The sequence below is a fragment of the Mya arenaria genome, chromosome 10 (assembly GCF_026914265.1).
Source record: "Mya arenaria isolate MELC-2E11 chromosome 10, ASM2691426v1".
NCBI classification, from domain to species: domain Eukaryota; kingdom Metazoa; phylum Mollusca; class Bivalvia; order Myida; family Myidae; genus Mya; species Mya arenaria.
The window spans coordinates 55,491,085-55,514,049 of NC_069131.1; the positions used below are offsets into that span (position 1 = coordinate 55,491,085).

Here is a 22,965-nt window from a genome sequence, read left to right on the forward strand (position 1 = left end):
TATGTTCAACACAGTTTAATTAGAAATCGTAGCCGACATAAAATCTGTGTACGAGTCCCTTATTCCTGTATCCAAATTTCTCCATGTTTGGTATAATTTATTTTGCCATCCGGTCCAACCAAGACACTGTAATCCGGTTTCCTTCCTAGCCCCGAGTATAACCAGTGGTATATATTGTTTTCATCGACGTAGTAGATCCAGATGTACAGTGTTCCAATGACTGTAGGATCATATTGAATTGCCGTAACGTCATCTGGAATAATTTTCCTAAATCCTGCTTGTGTGAATATAGTAGATACTCGTGGCGAATATTCGTAACCACCATCAATACTGCCTCCGATGACGACTGCGCTTGCCCCTGCAATTGCATCCTTGATAACAGTGTCGACTCTAACGCGCTCGAAATCGCACTTTGCATATATGGTGTACAGGTATTTATTCGCAACATGTGTAGTCATGGACCATGGGAACAAGCCTTGTATCCATGAAAAAATGGTTTGAGACTTTTTTTCTATGAAAGAAAAAATGAATATTTAATTAAGAGATATCGTACCGGAGATATCCAGGTAGTCTTTTAAAGCAGTTAAAGTGACACTCTTATTCAAAATCTATACATACGCATGTATAACAAACATAAATTATGAGTGATAAAACTTTTAACTACTTACTAAATAATGCATTTATGGAAAATATTAACTACTGATCACAAGATAGTAACCGTGTATTTAAAAGCTGAAAACGCAAAATATTAAATGATTGGTGAATGCGAAAATATTTACTGTGATCTACTTTAGTCTTATAAGGAAGAAATACCGTGTTTTATGCTCATTTCTTTCAAATTAAACTCGGTATCCTTCATAAGAACCATTGTTTTCGACATTTATTCATCATTTTTGGAGTATTAAAACAATATTATTAATTGTCGTGAATCTTATTTGGGAGTAAGAGTACATCTTTAAGAGATATCGTAGCTGAGATATCAAGGCAAGATGTCTCTTTAACATAGTTAAAAATAATGTTTATTTGCTTTTATATGTCATTGTATTTCTCATTTAGTTTAAATGTTCAGTTTCATAATAAACAGAACAAACACACACAGATATCTGCTTTGACAAAGAAATGCAACAGTTGAAATATCCACATTTTCAGTTGCATTAAAGTATATTTTGTGCTTTTTTTCAAGCATAATAAAAGAAGACGGGATGATTCAAACACTGAGAAATATTAAGTCAAAAGCTAACAAGGGTTTAAATCAACAGTTTCAATTGTAATGATTTAAAGTTAATGTCAGTAGTGCAAACAACGTAATGAAAACTCGAACTGAAATCATTTAAATTTTGATTTATGTTTAGAGAATAAAAAATGCAAGCAGTATTTAATCACACTGAACGATTTTTATGCGTACGGGCCACTTACACAAGCAAACAATTGAAAAAAATTATAATGTCAAAGTATATTAAAACTTATTCAAAATGAGCCGATAACATTATTTTTTTACATCAGTTTAAGATTGTATTAATGTAGTGCAACAAATACCATAACATGCTTTGTAATACATTGATATGTTTAAATGGTAGACAAAATCTGAGAAGTTTGATTATATTAATAACGGCAAATTGAATTTATCAATTCTTCTGCAGCCTTAGTACCTTATATATATATATATATATATATACTAACAGTGTTTTTTTGGTGCAATTTACTGCCATCTCAAGGCTGTTTCTCCTTGCGAAAAACTGTCCTTTTTTCCCAAAATTTTATGATTTTCTCCCAATTTGATAAATGCACATTACGTTAATGAATAAAAAAGCAATGAATTTCTTGAAATCTAAACTCAATCTTAACAAGACCTACTTTTTCACAGCATAATGTATGCATTAACAAGTTAAAACATGTATATTTTCCATTATATTAGCTATTTTGGCCTTATTTTGTATTTTTCCCAAAGTCTTTTTTCCCGATTTGCATGGCACAGGCGGTAAAAATAATTCCAAAAAAATCACTGACTAAAAGCAAACATATGGAAAAGTAGTACCCTTAAGTGCGGAGGAAATGTTCTGGATGTTGACACCATTTTTGCCTTGATATTCAAATATCTTCCCGGGAAACGCTCTATTAATTCCAAGCTCCTCTTTTGTAATATTTTGAAGAACCAGTGTTATTAAACCCCGGGGAAGTTGAACCATTGCATTGTTGGCATATTTCTGAAACTGGTCACTGGTTTCTTTTGTAAAAATAAACAATCCGAATCTGAACACACGACACGAATCAACAAAATGCTTTAGATCATGTACACCAAACCTGTCCATAGTCGTTATATCCATCATTATTGGAAAAAATCCAAAGGACTTAAGTCCGACCTCTATTTTATGTGCAAGGGCTTTATCGGCTGAGCAATGAAATATGAGTACTGCCGATACGTCACCTGTAAAGATATAACGAGAGTTTTATCGGCTGCACAATGAAAATTGAGTACTGCCGATACGTCAACTGTAAAGATATTACAAGGGGTTGATCGGCTGCACAATGAAACATAAGTACTGCCGATACGTCACCTGTAAAGATATACCGAGAGTTTTATCGGCTGCACGATGAAAATTGAGTACTGCCGATACGTCATCTGTAATGATATTACAAGGGTTTTATCGACTGCACAATGAAACATCAGTACTGTCGATACGTCACCTGTAAAGATATTACAAAGGTTTTATCGGCTGCACAATGAAACATGAGTACTGCCGATACCTCACCTGTAAATATATTACAAGGGTTTTATCGGCTGCACAATGAAAAATGAGTACTGCCGATACGTCACCTGTAAATATATTACAAGGGTTTTATCGACTGCACAATGAAAAATGAGTACTGCCGATACGTCACCTGTAAATATATTACAAGGGTTTTATCGGCTGCACAATGAAACATGAGTACTGCCGATACGTCACCTGTAAATATATTACAATGGTTTTATCGGCTGCACAATGAAACATGAGTACTGTCTTTACGTCACCTGTAAATATATTACAATGGTTTTATCGGCTGCACAATGAAAAATGAGTACTGCCGATACGTCACCTGTAAATATATTACAATGGTTTTATCGGCTGCACAATGGAACATGAGTACTGCCGATACGTCACCTGTAAATATATTACAAGGGTTTTATCGGCTGCACAATGTAACATGAGTACTGCCGATACGTCACCTGTAAAGATATTACACTTTCTATTTTGTTCTAGAGCTATCTTTAAATAACAATACCATTCGGCTAGAAAATTTAATATGAAACATAATTTAGGATAAAAGTAATGTTATGTCATATATAAAATACAAAATAACAATAAAAGCACGAAATTCCATTAGTTTAGTTTAAACTTATGCACCAGTCAATTGTAACAACGGCCCCCAAGGTCCTGGGGTATACCGGGGATAGCCGGGGAAATGGGCCGTGTTTTTACCTTCCCGGTGGCCCCGCAGTGCCGGGTGAATGCGGTGGTTTTGTATTCGCGCCAAATATAGCGGGGAATGTGCCTTACTTAGGGTCCCTGGGATGCGGGGGAATTTGGCGGGGACTTTACCATCAGTTCGACCCCGCAGGGCAGAGGATTTACCCGGGCTTGGCTGGACCGAAAGTCAAAGTCCCCGCAATTCCCCGGACCTGGAGTGGCCGTGGCTACAATTGACTGGTGCATTATTTAATGTTACGACAATTGTGAAACAAGCCATTGCAATTCATATAAATCACTCTCGTTGGCACGATGTTGCGCGTGAGTGTGGTCTTGTGTTGTGGGAGAATCTGGAGTACCCGGAGAAAACCCACTTCTACGGCTTGGTGACCACTAACCAATTTTTTTATGTAACAGAACAATATATGGCACCCTTTAAACTTGAAATACCAAGTGTCTCGGGGGTATCCAGAGCAAAACCACCTATCTTTCATACGTAAAGTTAGCGTATTGATATACATTTTGAGAACTATATTATATATTATACTATATAAACTATATTCCCTTCGAAAACAAACCAAAGACTATTAAATGATAAACTTTAAAAAAAAAAATACCACGTAGTTACATGTAAATAAATGATATGTGTGAGCATTATCCGATATGAGAATTGCACAAAATGAAGGACAAGTCAAAGTCTTTTTTTTAAATATTTATAGTCCTTCATTTTAGTACAAATGCACAGCTAATTTCCGAAAGCTGCGTTGAAAGTTTGATAGCCATGCAAAAAGTATAACCACAAGAGCTATTTTGGTAGGGTGAATACCACCAGACGCCAAACCTTTGCTTATATGAAGCATCTTTTCTTAGCCGGGTGCGTTTAAAGTGAGTCTTTGTTAAATTTGGCATTTTAGCTTTTCCCTGTTGTTTTCATTGTAGTATCAGATTGTATCGATGTGAATATAGCAATTACTACTATAATATATTTTACAATATATTCGTTTGTTCAAGTGTAACCTTGAACAAAAACTGAACATTTTTTGCAGATCAAAAACATCACTAACAGCAACTTGATTATATCAACCCTGCCGAATACAGGTACAAAACTGATAGAAAGAGTAAATATATAGAAAACATACCGTTTATTGCAAGGGAAATGCTCTTGATGTTGAAATCATTCTTGTCTTGATATTCAAATATCTTCCCTGTAAACGACTCATCTATCCCAAGCTCCTCTTTTGTAATAGATTGAAGAACCAGTATTATCAATCTTGACATGTCAGGAGGCAGTCCATATATTACTTTCTTGGCATATTTCCGAAAGTGGTCACTGGTTTCATTCGTGAAAACAAACAAACCCAGACCAAGAATACGACACGAATCAACTAAATGATTTAGGGCATGTACACCAAACCTGTCCATAGTCGTTATATCCATCATTATTGGAAAACATCCAAAGGACTTAAGTCCGACCTCTATTTCACGTGCAAGGGCTTTATCGGCTGCACAATGAAAAATGAGCAGTGCTTTGCTTTCTTCTGAAAAGATATACAATTTTCATTACCAAATTCTAAATTACTCGACCATACAGTTAAAATATTATTTATGGGACATATTTCAGTAAAGGAGAGCCCTTCCAAAGATAATGCTACATTGTAAATGATATAAAATTATTAAAAGATTCACGAAATTCTCATATGTAACCAAACAATTTATGCACCCTGAACCCAACATTTTGTAATCATTCATCTACATGCTTTAAAGTAACCTGTCCTTGGTTGAATGCACCAACATATTATGGCTATATGAAAATATAAATGGACAATCAGGTTTCCTCAGGGCATCTTACAAAGTACCACGTCTTTTTAATAAGACGTATTTTTATCGTCCTATGGTATTTTTTGAGAACTATACTTTGATAAATCTTTCATCGAAAATAAATTATCAATAAAAAATTCAATTAGAAAACAAACATGTGCTTTAAAATTCCAAGTACTATCTAACGGCATAAATACAAAGCTTATCCTAGGAATTATGGTATGAGCACAACAACCTTTGTCGACCAACGCTACCCTTGGTGCTACACTTGACATAAAAAAAGTTTCAGACCATTTCTTTTAAATGAAAGGTCCACAACTCTTTAATTTAGCTTTTTCGGGACTTTTTATCGGGCAATCTTGGTCAGAACAAGTCAACGAAAACAACTTACCATTCTCGACATCTTTAAAGCGTTGTTCATCTATAAAATTAATGGCTTCCATGACGTCCGTGCGTTTGACCTGCATTTGTTCAGTCTCCAACTGCAAAATAAAAGTGATATATTTATTTTGGCATTACTAAGATAAACGTTTAGTTGTAAATAAATGAAATTAATATGCACACAGAACTATGTTCATTATCTGATCGCAGAACAACAGCACACAATTTAAAGACACATATACAGTGTGTATACCACGTGATACATTACGTTATATATGCTTCATTAGAAGGCAATATCTTGCTTAAAATAAAGAATTAAATCAAAGATAACTTTTCTTTTACTACACCATTTTAAACGAACCAAAGTGCAGTCTATGCCGCTTAAAGAACCGCGCCTTTTATTTATTCCGGTATTTTATTACCGGAATTTCATAAGGTTATTAGTTTCATCAAACACTTCGACAAACCTGTTTCCAAAGTATTCAATGGTGATGACCAAAAAAGTCACGTGACCACAAATGCAAACGCAAGTAGTTTTCTGGCTCGACTGATTGTCAATCCAGGTAACTTTCTTATCGATAGTTTTGTAAAACGCGAAAGTTCGTTAAAGTGACATAGCGCAAAAAAGAATGCATTGATTTATCCTTCGATCGGTGTATTGGTCACAATTCATGGTTGCGTAGTTTCCAAGAACACTTCGATAAAAATAGTGTCCAGGAATGCAAACGCACGTAGGTAGTGTTAAAATGTCAAAGCTTTAGACAAAAACCCACGTTCAAATGTATTTATTGTAATTGCTCAAAAATGGTTTTAATTGTTTTATGAATATTTTGTGCGATATAATTTGTCCAAAAATGCATTTTTTGAAAAAATAAATAAATTTGGCAAACGCTTGTTGGCATTTTCATGAGGCAAACGTACGTAGTCTACCTAAAATGGCAAACGCACGTAGGCATCTTATAATAAGATCCTGGGCAGAAACAAGTACTGTGTTCTTTTTAAGAGGCCATGAGAACGTACACCTGATGGTGATCGAATCCACAATCTCGGTGAAAGGGGGACCCCTATACCACTAGACAACTCTCACCCCCTTACCTTGTTCAATTGAGCTACGGTAGCATGTGCAGAGGCATTCACAGCTAGGTGTTGTGGTGCAGTGAATAAAGCTCGCATGTTCTCAAAGCATTGTTTAATCTCAACGTCAGAGACTTCAAATTTTGATGCGTTGCGTACTTTCCGTCCAATATCGCGAACAAGTGAACTTCCTAGTGGGTCTTGGTCGTTTTTCAACGTTTCCACTGTCTGTTCTTCGAATGTTGCAAGTCCACTTTTGGTAATAATCAATCCAACTGCTAGTTTCACCCAATTGCGATTTTTTTGCCGTTCAAACCAGTAAACAGGAGAAGCCATTTTAAAGAATATTCACCGACAGCGCAACTTTATTTAACTAATATCCTAAATAAACAACATAAACCATTCAAAAATACAATCTGCTTTGCACTCGTTGCACAGAAACAATAAATTTCAATTAAATGACACTTCAGGTAGTTTTACTGATATAGCATGTCTTTTGATGATATCTATGAACTTGCATAAGATACGTGTATACATTTAATGTCATGCATTTCGCATTTTCAAATACAGAATATGACGTCACAAACATGACGTCAATACGAGAGAACATTATTGAAATGACACGTATCAGTAAAATGTTTCGGTATTCTTACTAGCTTATAATTTTAGATTCTACCCTTAACACTGAAACTTTATCGAACATAGATAAAAAAGGTTTGATGATTTGTTTGTATTTTTAATAAGCGGCCGTTTTTAAACGAAACTATGAATGCAGTTAAAATAAGTAATCAGTCAAAATCATGTCACTGTTATTACAAACTCACCCGAGGTAGCACGCCTGTGATGGCATTGGCAAAAAGTGTCGAATGTAAACCTAATGCAATAACAGTGTGTGTATACCACGTGATACATTACGTCATATAAGCTACGTCGGAAGGCAACAATTTGCTTAAAATGAAGACTTATATTAAAGATAACATTTCTTTTACAACACCATTTACAATAAAACAAGGCAGTCTGTGCCGCTTAAAGAGCCTCGTTTTTGTTTATTACTGAAATTTGATGAAGTCATTAGTTTCATCAAACACTTCGACAAACCTGTTTCCAAACTCATGTTTTGACATTGCTCCGTCAGACGGCCGTATTGTGAAAAGGTTTGTCGAGGTGTTTAAAGAAACTAAACTCTCAATCAAACTTTGGTAAAGACCGAAGGCTCCGTAAGTTGCGTAGACTTCACTTTGTTTCAATTTAATGGAGAAGAAATAGTAAAGTTATCTTTGTTTAAAGTATTTTTCAAATCAAAATATTGCCTTCTGACGAAGCATTTATGACGCAATTTATCACGTGGTATACACACACTGAATAAACTACTGTTTTTTGTCGACGGGAGTCACATCAACAAGTGGAAGTTAAACTGTCCGGTACAAATGCACGCACTGACAGCAGACTAAAACAAATAGATCGTTACTTGTAATTCAACAGACCTCCTTAAACCTCCATACAAACAAAAACATTAATGGCATTCGAGTTTGTTTTAAAACGAGTATTTCCATTCTATAAAGAGATATGAGCCCCACTGACACATGACTAGGGCGTAGAAAATGAAGGTGTAATGCACCAGTCAATTGTAACCACGGCCCCCCAGGTCCGGGGAATAGCGGGGACTTTGACTTTCGGTCCAGCCAACCCCGGCTAAAATCCCCGCCCTGCGGGGACGAACTGATGGTAAAATCCCCGCCAAATGCCCCCGCACCCCAGGGACCCTAGGTAAGGCCAATTGCCCGTTATATTTAAAGCGACGACAAAACCACCGCATTCGCCCGGCACTGCGGGGCCACCTAAAAGGTAAAAACCCGGCCCATTTCCCCGGCTATCCCCGGTATACCCCGGACCTGGGGGGGGGGGCGTGGTTACAATTTACTGGTGCATAAATTTATGTTATTCTATTAATAGCAACATTATGGCCAAATTTCTCGAAAAATCGAAAGCTTCTTACAGGATCGAGCTTAGCTCAATATTTAATGGTGATATGAATTTGTGTAATGTTCTTATTTTAAAGAGTTCTGATACTTTTAAGAGAAGTTATTCTAAAAATGAAATGATACTACTATTTGTAAAATAAAAAATAAAAAAGCAGTTTTGCTCACCTTCCGAATTTTTGTACACTGCATCCGAAAACACGTGTAATTATAAGATTACAAAATAAAATGTGACTTCATTCTGTCAAATGTCTTGAGCTTGAGATAACGTATGGTTACTGAATATTTATAGATGACATGCTGGCATATCTATATATATAAAACAATGATTTCAAACAAGATAAAACCAGCAAATGAAAACACAATTATTTACAAAGTACACAAAAACAACAACATTTATACAATGACAAATTTTAAATGATCACCTGGACGATTTTATTCACATGTTCACAAATGATAAATCCGAAACACAAAACTCTTTTAAATGTGGTGTATGCACACCAAACATATTTCATACTTCCCTGAAGAGGTGCTTGAATGTTGTTATTGTTTAAATTGGAGATGACATGTTTCCAAGTATTCTTGATTGGCTAACTTAAAACGGGCGCTGTTATAAGTTTTTAAGAGGGTAATTACTAACACTTTAAAGCTGCACTCTCACAGATTGAACGTTTTGACAACTTTTTTATTTATTGACTTGGAACGAGCCAATTTTTGTGAAAATGCATCGATACCAGTTATATAAGACTAATGACAAAAAATAAGAACGCATATTTTTATATTTAATTTCAAAATTGATGTTTTATGCATTTTTCTTAAACCGTTAGTAACGGTTTAAGCCACAAAACATTGATTTTCGAACGGAAATATGAATATCTGCGATCTGATCTTTTGTCAGCAGTCTTTTATCACTGGTTTGCAGATATTTATGCAAAAATTTGCTCATTCCAAGACAAAAAATTAAATAGTTGTAAAAACGGTAAATCTGTGAGAGTGCAGCTTTAATGCTGCTGTAAAACCATGTACCTATTTTGTACAAAACATTTTTTGAAGTCTATTCTTAAAACTGTATTTGATTATTTGTTCTATATGTGTCATTGGTAAAGTATGTTTCAAAATGTACATTGTAAACAATTGTGTTTATTTCTATTTTTTGTCTTGTTTGAAGTTCTTGTTTATATTTTATATATGCTTCACTTTATATGTGGAAAAGAGAATGAGAACATCGAAAGGAAAAAAATAACAGTATATTTCATGAACACACTTCATATCTAACTTCAAAAACAACTCAGAAGGCCAATATCATTTCAAGTATTCCAGATTTAATACTGGTTTAAGCACTTGAGCAACCATCTGCACATGTCAAGCAACACAATAATATATTCAAACTGAATAAAACAGGATTTCTAAATCATATTAACACCATCCATGTTTATGACTTTTATTCATGTTATACACGTATTTCTACCAATCCATTAAGTATTAAACTTTCAGCACAAAATTTCAATATACATTCAAACTTAGAAAATTATATTGCCAGATACTAGTGCATTATTAAAGATGCACTATTACTCCCAAATAAGATTAAGCACAATTTATACAATTGTTTAAATATGCTAGATGAAAAGATGTCGAAAACAATGGTTCTTATGAGGGATTCGGAGTTAAATTTAAAGAAACGTGCAGAAAACACGGTTTTTCTGCCTTCTGATACGATATTTGATCACTGTTAATATTTTAGCACTCACCAATCATTTAATAATTTTGCGTTTTCAGCTATTAAATACACGGTTACAATCTTGTTATCAGTAATTAATATTTTCCATAAATGCATTATTTAGTAAGTAGTTAAAGATTTATGGCACGAAATTTATGTTTGTTATACATGTGTATGTACTAATTTTGAATAAGAGTGTCATCTTAAGCTGAATTCTGGATTTAAGTTCACAAACGAACGTTCTTCATATTTCAATCAAAAGGGAAAGGGGCGAAATGTTGACATGTGTTCTATAAAATATTCAATAATCATGCGTATATCTCAAGACGTTTGTCAGAATGCAGTCACATTGAATTGTGTGATGTAATGATTATGCACCAGTCGATTGTAACCACGGCCCCCAGGTCCGGGGGTATACCGGGGATAGCCGGGCAAATGGGCCGTGTTTTACCTTTCAGGTGGCCCCGCAGTGCCGGGTGAATGCGGTGGTTTTGTCTTCGCGCAATATATAGCGGGGAACGGGCCTTACCTAGGGTCCCTTGGGTGTGGGGGCATTTGGCGGGGATTTTACCATCAGTTCGTCCCCGCAGGGCGTGGATTTTTCCCGGGGTTGGCTGGACCAAAAGTCAAAGCTCCCGCTATTCCTCGGACCTGGGGGGACCGTGGTTACAATTGACTGGTGCATTACACGTTTTCTTTCAGATGCAGTGTTCAAGAGATCGGAAGTCAAACCGGGGATAGCGCGTAGACAAACAAGGGTAGTCTGGTTCCCTGCTTACTGAGAAGGCTAACTTAAAACGGGCGCTGTTATAAGAGGGTAATTACTAACACTTTAAAGCTGCACTCTCACAGATTGAACGTTTTGACAACTTTTTTTATTTATTGACTTGGAACTTAGGGAAAGGAACTCCAGACTAAAACAAGGGTTGCTAGTTTTTGTGTCTTTGGCTTTAACCCTTTGTCATTAAACGGGGTTTATGTTTATTAATTCGATTACTGGTCTTGTTTCTGTTGTTTTTCATATAAATATTGGAGTACTGATTCTCGAATTTGGGCGTTGTCAGTAAAAGGTTAATTATTGCCAATAACCAGCGCTGTAGTCGAAATAATTGTAAGTTGACGGATTTTTTCAAGATTTTTGATATTGCAAATCCTTCATAACACGTCTATTATTTTAGACTAACCAGCGGTGTATGGACACTATAAGTATCTATCATGTGTTTCCGGTACGGATAGAAAAATCCGACCCGAGGGCACGTGCGTAAGCCGGTAACGAGGCTTGCCGAGTTACCGGCCACGCAGTGTGCCCTCGGGTCGGACTTTTTTATCCGGACCGGAAAAACATGATTGATATTTTTTCTTGCATATCTAAATTTATCAATAAGGGGAAAAAGATGACGTTGAAAACGAACTTTTTGTACAATTACACCAAAAAGCGCGTGCGACGTTGTTAACTGACGTCATAGAGCGCAGTAATTTTGAATAACTAAAAATAGCGTTTACATACGATTATTTATTTTCAATTTCAATTTTAAGTCTTGCAAACATATATTTGATTGCGCTTTATTGAAATGGCATAATATATTTTTCATAAACCATACAATAAATAAAATAAGGAGTGGCGCGTTGTTGCGCGTGACTCATCTTACATGAGGTATGTAAGATGGGTTTTTCCAGCACTGGTCACATGACCGGAAACACACGTCCGGTATGCAAGAATAATAATATCTGTCATGTGTTACCGGCTACGCAGAGTGCCCGAGGGTCGAATTTTTCTATCCGGAACGGACACACATGATATATAATATTTTTTCTAGCATACCTTTAATTACATTTTTTGTGAAGAAAATATATAAGAAAGCGCGTTTTTGTACATTTCACTAAAAAGCGCGTGCGATGATGTTTACTGGCGTCATGACGCACAGTAATTTGTATTCACCGCATACGTCAATAAGTTCCTTCGATATCACGTCTTTTAAGGGTTATTTTGTTTTGATTTTAAGGAATATTTTTGTTAAGTTAATGTTAATCGAACTCATCTATTGAAATCTCATAACTATGGTTACATTTAGTGTTTAATAAAAGAAAATGAAAGTATTACGTCACAGCGCGTGACTCATCTGGCATGGGGGGACGCCAGATGGAGTTTTCCAGCACGGCTGAGTTCACCGGAAATGCCTATCCGGTGTGCTAGAATACACATTACGTCATATGTCAAGTGTTATCAACAATCATATGATTATCAGGGGCGGATCCAGGATTGGAAGTTAGAGGGGGTGTAACTAAGGGGCGTTATTCTTTGACTTCCGCCCATCCCTTCGAACCGGAAATCAATCGGCTTCAAGTGTTGGCGTGGGGGTTTGGGGTATTCCCCCTAGAAAACTTCTAGTCCGAAATGGTGCATTTAGGGCGTATTTTATTACCTTTTTTCCCCAATATTGAAATAGAAAGTAACCTTGGACGATTTTGGAGGGGGGGGGGGGGGGCGCCGGGTTAGAAACACTCGCCCACTGGTAATACACGAATATGCGTTAAAGGTAAAATACGAGAGTTATCCAAGATTGTTTTATAGTATTTTTAGCATCAAGTGTTTACCTAACTCGACAAGTTTTGAAAACATGTCAAATGCCCCGTAACGGGTAATGTCGGACGAAATGCAATTATCATCAAACGTGTCATTATGATGAATAAATGGTAACATTGAAATTAACAAAATCCTTTAATTCATGTTCTACATGTCTATTAACAATACTCGAATTCCGTTTAACAGGCCATTCACTCCTTTAAAGAATTGCTAAACATACATAGTGTGCATCATTGCATTTTAAATGTGATCTTGACCTTTGAGATAAAAGCGCAAATATCATGTGCGACAAATCTTCGAATGGAGCTATACAATTATGAGAAGTTCCATAAACAGTTAAAACACAAAGGGTTAGACGCAACGTATATACATGTACAGTCTATATTATGCAGCATGACCTTAAAGTGTGAACTTGACCTTTGATATAAAATCGCTAATTTTATGCGCAACAGGCATTTTTACGGTACTCAACAAGTTTGTACGTTTAATTGATTTTTCATTTATAGTTGATTTTTTTAGCTTAGAATAACTTGCTATGAAATATATAACTTTGACCTACGAGCGTGACCTTGACCTTTACGAAAATCTCGATTTATATGCATGACAAACCACCAATGGTGCTCTACCAATCATTGAAATTTTAATAGTAGTTATTACAGTGACACTGTTGTTCCGGACGGACGGCTGGACGAACGGAAGGATGGAGGTACGGTGCGATTCTCAGATTCTCCTCCCACCGAGGACTTGATACTAGATCTGTTAAAAAGCAGATATTGTTCACCCTTAATAATTCTTCTGGTTTCATTGATAACTTTTTAAGGAAATGCTTCTTAAAATCACCGTCTATTGGTAAGATACAAACAAAACTTGAATATAGAAATCATGTGCAACATTACTTTGCCATTCCTTTATGAATTTAATTTTGCTTGGCTTCCTTAGTAACCTTTTTTCCTCAGTCCGTGTGCAGACTTGGTATGCATGCAGACTTTGTTGTTAATGAACTGATCATTATGCTATGTATGCAGACGTGGCTTTTAAAGATCTTTTTATTATGGTATCCATAAGACTCTTGGCTTACAGAGAACGGTCAATTATGGTATAAGTGAAGACTTGACTGATGGAAACTGTTTAATTTTGGTATCAATTCAGACTTAGCTTTTGAAGAACTGTTCAATATGATATGTTTGTAGACGGTCTTATGAAGAAGGCAGACATAGCGATTGACTAGCTGCTCCCAAATTGTGGCTTTTAAACGTTTAAATGTTATTCAGATAGTCAAAAGCTAAGTATGTATGCATGGTCCAAACGCCGAGGAAGCACATGTCGACTTGGCTTTCGACTTAACCTCATCCAAAGGACATGCATGCAGATTTGACGTTTGATTACCTTATCCAAAGCACATGCATGCAGACTTGACGTTTGATTACCTTATCCAAAGCACGTGCATGCAGTCTTGACGTTTGATTACCTTATCCAAAGCACGTGCATGCAGTCTTGACGTTTGAATACCTTATCCAAAGCACATGCATGTAGACTTGGCGTTGGTCTACCTTATCCAAAGCACATGCATGCAGACTTGATGTTTGAATACCTTATCCAAAGCACGTGCATGCAGACTAGACGTTTGAATACCTTATCCAAAGCACGTGCATGCAGACTGGACGTTTGATTACCTTATCCAAAGCACATGCATGCAGACTTGACGTTTGAATACTTTATCCAAAGCACGTGCATGCAGACTAGACGTTTGATTACCTTATCCAAAGCACATGCATGCAGACTAGACGTTTGAATACCTTATCCAAAGCACATGCATGCAGACTAGACGTTTGAATACCTTATCCAAAGGACATGAATGCAGTCTTGGTATTTGAATAACTGATGTTAGAATTATCTATGCACACAAAGTGTTTGACTACCTATGCATGTAAACTTGACTTTTGTCTACCAAATCATGTACAACATGTATAATTGTCGTTTAAATGACTGATCAATGAAGACATGGTTTTTTACTAAATATTCCCAAATGTACCGTCGTCTGGACTTGGCGTTTGATTTCCTGGTCCAAATTCATGTATTTTCTACTCTCCCGTGTTATTGCATTGATAAAATATCAATGGCGAGTATTTTACTGTGTGGTGTTAATTACTACGTGAGTATACATGAAGTTTCACGATCATATATCAAAAGCATTCTCATTTATAGTGCATAATGAGAGCAAAGCTTTTGCTTCGATGACTTAGTTTATGCTGGCCTCGAACTTTGGCCCAACCATTCAGAATGGTTGTCTGATAGTTAATGGAGGCAAAACTGACAGACAAACAGCTGCATGTCCAGGATTGTATTGATAATATTTGGGCTGTCAAAATATTTTGATGATACATTTTCAACTTTACATGTCAGGCCGAATCACAAAAGGGATGAAAAGATAATAAAAATACACATATAAGAATATTTTTTATATATAAGTACGTATAAATAAATGGAAAAAGTATAATTTCATTAACTATATTTAAACGACAGAAACAACAGATAATGTGATAAAACCGACAAATAAGAGGTGTGTACATGTATAGGTTTTTCCTCGAAATGTCATTCAAGCACTTCATATCTGTATAACATATTCATCACAAAGAATACATTGAATATAACAATTATATTCATTCTAAATAATTTTTTTTTTTTTTTTTATTTGGTTAGATATTTTAAAACGATCGGAATCATACTATACATTTATAATATATAATTTTCAATGATGGCAGCTCAGCTAAAATCCATGCATACAGCACCTTGTTAAAAGTGTATTATCATTACAAAAAACAAATGGCACACTGTAATGAATAACGTTTTTGGCGAGTTAAGTATGTCTAAAAGAAAACTAATTATGATTTAAAAAAACAAAAACATCAAATCATTTTTCAAACAATCACTTGTTGTAATACAGTAAGGTTACAGATTAATTTTAGTAGACATTCTTTAACCAAAATTAAAATATTAGTAAGGTTACAGATTAATTTTAGTAGACATTCTTTAACCAAAATTAAAATATTAGTAAGGTTACAGATTAATTTTAGCAGACATTCTTTAACCAAAATTAAAATATTAGTAAGGTTACAGATTAATTTTAGTAGACATTCTTTAACCAAAATTAAAATATTAGTAAGGTTACAGATTAATTTTAGTAGACATTCTTCAACCAAAATTAAGATATTAGATTCAGAAATCAAACGTACTGGCAGTTTTTAAACAAAAATGAGACATAATATTTAAGAAAAACAATGCCATATAATGCAAAGTAAAAAAGCACAACATCAAACGTACATACAAGGAGGTAGATGTTCACAAATGAAGGGACCCTCTCACTAACTTCAAAAAGCAACTTTAGGGAAAAGAGTTTCCTTGCCAAAATGCAATTGTTTATTGTTTAGTATTCACTCAAAGGTTCCATAAGCTTTCATTATAATGAAAATGGCTATATATGAGTATCAGGTTGTCCGGTTAGCACACTCGCTTTTCATCTTGGCCTTTGGGATGTCCAGTGAGCGCAGTGGTTCGCTTACTCGCTTCCCACCAAGGCCTCCCAGGTTTGGTTTCTGGCTTGAGAGTATGTATCATTATTGTAAGTTTGGTTTGTGGTCACCAAACCTGACAAGTACCTCAGGTTTTCCCCATAACACAACACCACACCTTGCGCAATATCGTGCCAAACAGAGTGACTTAGCAGAAGTTATCTGTCCATTGTTGTTAAATAAATTTACACCAAAACTGGTTCATTCCAAACTTTTTTTTTTAAAGTTGCCAAAATGTTCATCTGTGAGACAGTGACTTTAAATATTCATTAAGGCTATGATAATATCTTAAAATTTTAAAAAATAAATAAATAAAATATCAAACATTACAATCTGGCATAAACACCATTTCCTTTTAAAAGCAATGCATCTTTTAACAAAGATGCTTATCTAAATTAATCTCTCATTTATGTACTTGCTTCAAAATATTTTTGATAAAATTAATTACTATTTTCACTTTCAGAGGGCACACAACACTTAAACCTAATAATTATGTAAAGTTATAACAAATGATTGGAAAGCTGCCATGGCAAACCATTATAAATTTTACCTTTCTTGGCCTAGATTCAATAAAGAGCTTAGTGACCTTAAGTATCACTTCTTTCATCCATCTGTTATGTATTTGGTTCTCTTTCATACAATATATTAATTATTAGACTTTAAAAGTATTTTTTGTTCATATGGATATTTTGCTCGAAACTAAGGGAAACGGTCCCATTTGAATAAAACCATTTTTAATGTTTTCTTCACACATCAGGGCTTCTAAAATTTTGGAACCTAAATCGGTCCAGGCACGATCAAGCCACCCCCCCCCCACCCCCGCCCCCCACCTCCCAAAAAAAATACACAACAAAAAAAACACACACAAAAATACATTTTTTACCTGAATATTGTCGTGAAAAAAAATAGTTTGAATAATATGGAAGCAAGTTCTTTATGACCTCCTAATGAAGATCACTCAATTGAAGGCAAACATTTATATTACAGCAAAACTGTTTTCTCATCTATTATCTAATCAATCCATCTTTGGCAAACAGTCATTTTTTCAATCATTTTTGATACCAAATGACAGTGAATTCAATTTAATTCAATAAAGTGTTTTTTTAATCCCTTAAACAGATCGACACGATCATTTTCATTTATTTACATGTACTATCATTTCTCTTAGATCTTTCACTATCAAATCCCACTTTTTCTTATTTAAAACAATGGTTTCACCTAGCCTTTTGAGTAATAAAATCTAAAGAGAAAAACCCTCAAGTTCAGTCTGTTTCTGTGCCTGTTAAATGATGTTACATTTTCTTAATACAATGACATTTTCTAGCCCTTAAGTTAAAACAAAATCTAACATTAACTCCAAACAAGTCCAAACGCATCCAAGCCTTAAAACATCTTTCCACTTTTCCAAACAATTTTTTCTAGCCCTTATTTAGGCCTAAAAAAAATTACATTTGGTTCGGTTACCCGACCCTATCTACGGAATAGGCGCCGACCCTACCGTTTTTATAATCAGTTTGAAAAAAAAAATGAAATTTTTTTCTCTTTTTTTTTTTGGTTTTTAAATATGGCGTTCAAAACCTTAAATGCTTATACAGGAGATAACTTTAACACCATTCTCCAATGATGAAAATGACATTCTTATATAAAGCTAAATAAAGCCCCCCAAAAAATAAAAAAATAAAAGCTTACCTACCCTACCTATTTTTGAAAAGGATGTAACCCTAACCAAACAATTTATTTTTTTAGGCCTTATCACAAATCAAACAATAATTATAACTTCCATCAAGTTCAAACTCTTTCTGCACCTTCAGACGGCTTGCTTTCACCTTCTAAATCCTTGGTGATGGTTATTTTTTCAGATGCATCTCCTTTATTATCATAGAGAGGAAACTCGCAGCAGAAGAGGCACTTGAGGGGGCGGGGTAGGCAGCCGTAGCAGGCTGGAGGTAGGGGGATAAGCACACTGGTTCGGTTCTTGTACGCTACATAGGCTTCGTTTCTGAAATGTATGTAGGTTTTTGTTGATAATCAAAACAGTATTTCATTTAACAATTTAAAGCGAGCAAAAGAAGTTTGAATAACATGATACAAAAATATCCAAGTTGTTAGTGTTGAGTATGTATGCATCTGCAAATCTTAAAATATATATATATATATATATATCTTAAAGGGACTGTACACCAGAGTGTTGTATCCACTGTGCTACGAAGGCTTACCCTAAACGATTGGAATATTTAAGCTATATACCTAACATGGTCATAACATTGACTAGCCAATCACGCATAAGGAATGAATTCTACTAGGTAGACGTACCTAGTAATCTGTTTTAATGGAAAAATACGGAAAAACTGCAAAAAATTAATTAATTGTAATTTATGTGGTACTTCAGTTATTGAGTTTCAATGCATTGTACACATCGATACCAAGTCTATGTCAGTTTTCAACAATTTTCTCTCTTTTTTTTAGCTGTTTCATCATACAGAGTACAGCCCCTTTAAAATATGTATATATCTTATCTGCATATATTTTAATTTTGAGATAATTGTTTAAAGCGAAAGTACTTGAATGGCATGTAGCAAAAGTACTTGAGTATGTATGCATCAGCAAATCTTCAAATATGTATATTTTAAACTGCATATATATATATTTCAATTTTGAGATAATCATTTAAGCGAATGTACTCGAATGGCATGTTAAGCTATCAAAGATTTATATACATGCACCTCAATGCGCTCAGGTAGTTTATAGATTGAGAATAATATTAATTTCTGTCACACGCTTGTATCATTTTAGAGCCAAGCTTTAACACTACACTACAACACTTAAATTTCTACAACCTTGTCACTTGAAATATTTTCATACTTGAAAATGCTGACACTGCCTTTACAGTTTTTGAACACATTTGTGGAGAATTCTAATAATTAATATTTAAATACTGAAAAAAGTCACAATGGTTTGAACAACTTCCACTCCCTTAGTTACAGTGGTGGCTAATGCAATTTAGCACATGACACATTGCACCTTTTTTAAAGAATAGGAAGACTAAGTTCAGACTGTATATCTTGTTTTACATAACATTGGGCTAATTGTTCAGAACATTTCTAAAGTTATTGTTGTTAACGTGATCGTTGTTAACTTTCAAATCTTTGATACTGTGAAAGTTCCATGGACACTCAAGTGATCAGTAGTTCTTATCACAAATATTAAAACAAATGATTTAGCTATGCTTGTTCTATTGTGTTTATACAATGTACATCAGCACATAATAAAATAGTTCACCTTCAAAAGTTAACAATGATGTTATTAACAATCTTGTTAACTTTAACAATGATCAGAACAATTGACCTTTTGTTTTTTTTCTCCAACGAATTTTTATTTTGTGTAATGTTATAATTTTCACTCTGCGAATTAAGTGGAAATTTCCAATTTACTGCAGTGAATTTCTTAGTTACTGTAACTTACAGGAGATACATTGTGCTAAACATTTGAATAATTAAAAGACCAAATAATCACTTACGTATAATATCTCTCATCCGCTTTTTTCTCCAACAGCGGTATTCCACTCAGGAAAAGTAGAATGGCGGATATAAAAATAGGGGAGAGAACTGCAGCCCACTCTTCCTTGTAAAGTACACTTGTACTAATTATGAAGATGCCGATCCAGAGTAAGATTTCACCAAAGTAGTTCGGGTGACGAGAGATTTCCCACAGGCCTGAAATAGATAATCAAACATAAAATTGTAGAAAATATCTAATCTATTTAAAACTTTCATGATATGCTTTTCAGTGATTCAAACAGATTTATCAGTGAAATAAAAATAATATTTCACTGACTCAAAGAGTGAAAAAATTAATTTGATATATTTAAATGTTTTGAAAAATAAGCCTGTTCTGCTATTCAAAACAAACATCAGCACACACAGAACTGGGATACAATATTTACAATGTTTTTTTCCAATAAATTGCAGTAGAATTTCTTTCAATGTTTCTTTTAGACCTGACATAAACAAAAAAAAAATTCAATTCATTTAACCTTAATAACACCAAACTTAAATATTAAACTTATAGAACTGATGTTACTCATTCAAATACAAGACAATCATACACGGAAAAAAACATACATGTATAATAAAAAAAATACTTTCAATGTCACAGTTTATATTTCACCTCGTGAAAACCAAAGTTAATATTTTAGTCACGTGAAATATAACTTATGTTACTCACTCAGTGAGATATATCATGATCATACACTGAAAAACAAAACAATCCTTTATAATCAATATAATAGTAGCATAAAGTTTCTGTAGATTAAGAGGGCCGTTCTTAAATTATGTAGTCTTTCGAGTTTCCAGTAAATAACTTAGCTTGACAAGTCCGATTTTATACAATGGTTCCTATGTATATATCGGTTTGCAGTACAGCAAAGAATAAAATGATATTCGGATTTAATAGTGATATGTGAACATAATTTGCATTAACATTTGGGGTGATAATCTATCCCATTGCTGAACTGATTTCTCAAACAAAGGAGCCCGTGTAGTTAAATACCATACCTACATCATTAAAGTTGTCAATTTATTGAAGTCGTCCGTCACTATTGAGCTTGTATTACAATAAAAACACAGGGATAAGCCTAGTATTTAAACATTTAGTTCACAATGCAAGGGCCATTACTGCAATGAACTAGAGACATAAACGTATAAACATAGCATCCATAAATACAAACACCACAAATAGCTCTATCGATAAATGATTGAATGACCGCCTTGGGATGGCAAAGCTTCATTTTCCCTAACTGGGAGTTTTTCACATTGGGTTTACGTCTAAATCCCGCGTATGACAAGAGATCATCGCTGATAGGGCCAAATATCTTATACTATCATATTGTTATCAGTGGTTTATAAAAATATATTCAGATACTTTTGATGGTTCACTGTTTAAAAACAGTAAAATACAACTTTTTATATCAGTCAGCGTCTTACACATTTGGCACACAGCTTGAACAAACTGATTTTATACTATGAGAATCATTTTCACAGTGGAAAGATGTTATCGCAAGTTTTTGTAATTGAAAAGATTTTATCGTTTTTTTTGTAATTGAATAACAATTACTTTTTGAAAACGTTAGTCCACAAATTTAAATTTAAATAGATTTTTTAGTTTTGTAGAGATATCAGCTTTGTTTAATTTCGATGGACATCAACTACTTGGGGCATTTAAATTGATGTCCAACAGAAAAAGGACAATTATCCTATACATATATACATAGGCATTGTAATACTATCTTTCAAATGAAATATAATGATGTTCTTTCTTATACATTATACATTATAATACATTATAATAGTGTTCTACCTATAAATACACTAAATGATGTACTATGTTTCAGATAGAATTTATGGTGTTCTATCTTTCTGATACAGTATAATGGCGTTCAATCTTTCTGATACAGTATAATGGCGTTCAATCTTTCTGATACAGTATAATGGCGTTCAATCTTTCTGATACAGTATAATGGCGTTCAATCTTTCTGATACAGTATAATGGCGTTCAATCTTTCTGATACAATATAATGGCGTTCAATCTTTCTGATACAGTATAATGGTGTTCTATGTATATATACAATAAATGTTGTACTATCTTCAGCTAAAATATAATGGTGTTCCATCTTTTTGATACAGTATAATGGTGTTTAATCTTTTTAATACAGTATAATAGTTTTCTTCTTTTCAGATACACTATAATAATGTTAAATCTTTCAAAAACGATATAATGGTGTTCTATATTTCGGACATAATGATAATAATGGTGTAGTATTTTTTAGATACATTTCAATGGTTTCCTTTCTTTAAGGTATCCGACGGGAGGTCGAGCCTTGTAAAGAAGTAAATGAAGTTTTTGAACTAGTTAGTAAGTAGGAACCTTTCCTTACTTTACCGACTTACTCAATTAAAAATGTTCATTAACGGTAATAGGTAATCCTAAACGTACACATCCGAACAGAGTTTGAATTTCTTAGAATTAAATGCTAGAATGAGTACACAATATATATTTTCGTTCCAATATTCCATCCCTTTGGTTATAGAGTTCTTACATTGTTATGATTTGTTTAAATTAAATAAGAAATTCTATGATTGTTAATACTTAAGGTATGTTATATTCAATTGTGCCAAACAGTAACTTTCCCTATCATGCTTTTGTTTTATTTTATAGAAGCAAAGTCTGGACCCTTCATGTCAATGCTCCAAGACTTGTTCTCAAGAGCCTTGACTACGCATGTTGGAAACCAGTTCAAACACACAATCTACGCAATGATCAATTTTGAGCTAGTTGGAGTCGACAATATTATAAAGGATGAGGAAGCGAGTGCAAGAAGCATAGATGGCGGTTTTGAATA

The 22,965-nt window shown here is 34.3% G+C and overlaps 1 protein-coding gene across 12 annotated transcripts; it reads right to left on the bottom strand.

The window, feature by feature from the left end:
• LOC128205176 (uncharacterized) lies at window positions 1-9,194 on the bottom strand. 12 transcript variants are annotated; one of them, XM_052906651.1, is made up of 9 exons: window positions 9,124-9,194; window positions 8,867-9,007; window positions 8,077-8,166; window positions 7,544-7,593; window positions 6,741-7,092; window positions 5,656-5,746; window positions 4,586-4,984; window positions 2,036-2,425; window positions 1-358 (listed from the first exon to the last, which is right to left on the bottom strand). In XM_052906651.1, exons 5-9 carry the CDS (start codon window positions 7,053-7,055, stop codon window positions 60-62), a joined length of 1,494 nt encoding a protein of 497 aa, XP_052762611.1. In that variant the 5' UTR covers window positions 7,056-7,092; window positions 7,544-7,593; window positions 8,077-8,166; window positions 8,867-9,007; window positions 9,124-9,194; the 3' UTR covers window positions 1-59. The 12 variants fall into 12 exon arrangements, with proteins under 12 accessions (XP_052762611.1, XP_052762600.1, XP_052762602.1 ...); XM_052906640.1 differs by having other exon boundaries at window positions 1-511; XM_052906642.1 differs by having other exon boundaries at window positions 1-511; window positions 6,741-7,100.
• Between the last annotated feature and the right edge of the window lie 13,771 nt (window positions 9,195-22,965).

What these genes read in the sequence shown, in the direction of transcription:
- LOC128205176 (XM_052906649.1), bottom strand. Translation starts at nt 7,055, where the DNA reads ATGGCTTCTCCTGTTTACTGGTTTGAACGGCAAAAAAATCGCAATTGG. An exon ending in CATTTCCCTTGCAATAAACG is followed by an intron (nt 2,426 to 4,585) that starts GTATGTTTTCTA and finishes ATATCTTTACAG; the next exon opens with GTGACGTATCGGCAGTACTC. An exon ending in CATTTCCTCCGCACTTAAGG is followed by an intron (nt 512 to 2,035) that starts GTACTACTTTTC and finishes TTTCTTTCATAG; the next exon opens with AAAAAAAGTCTCAAACCATT.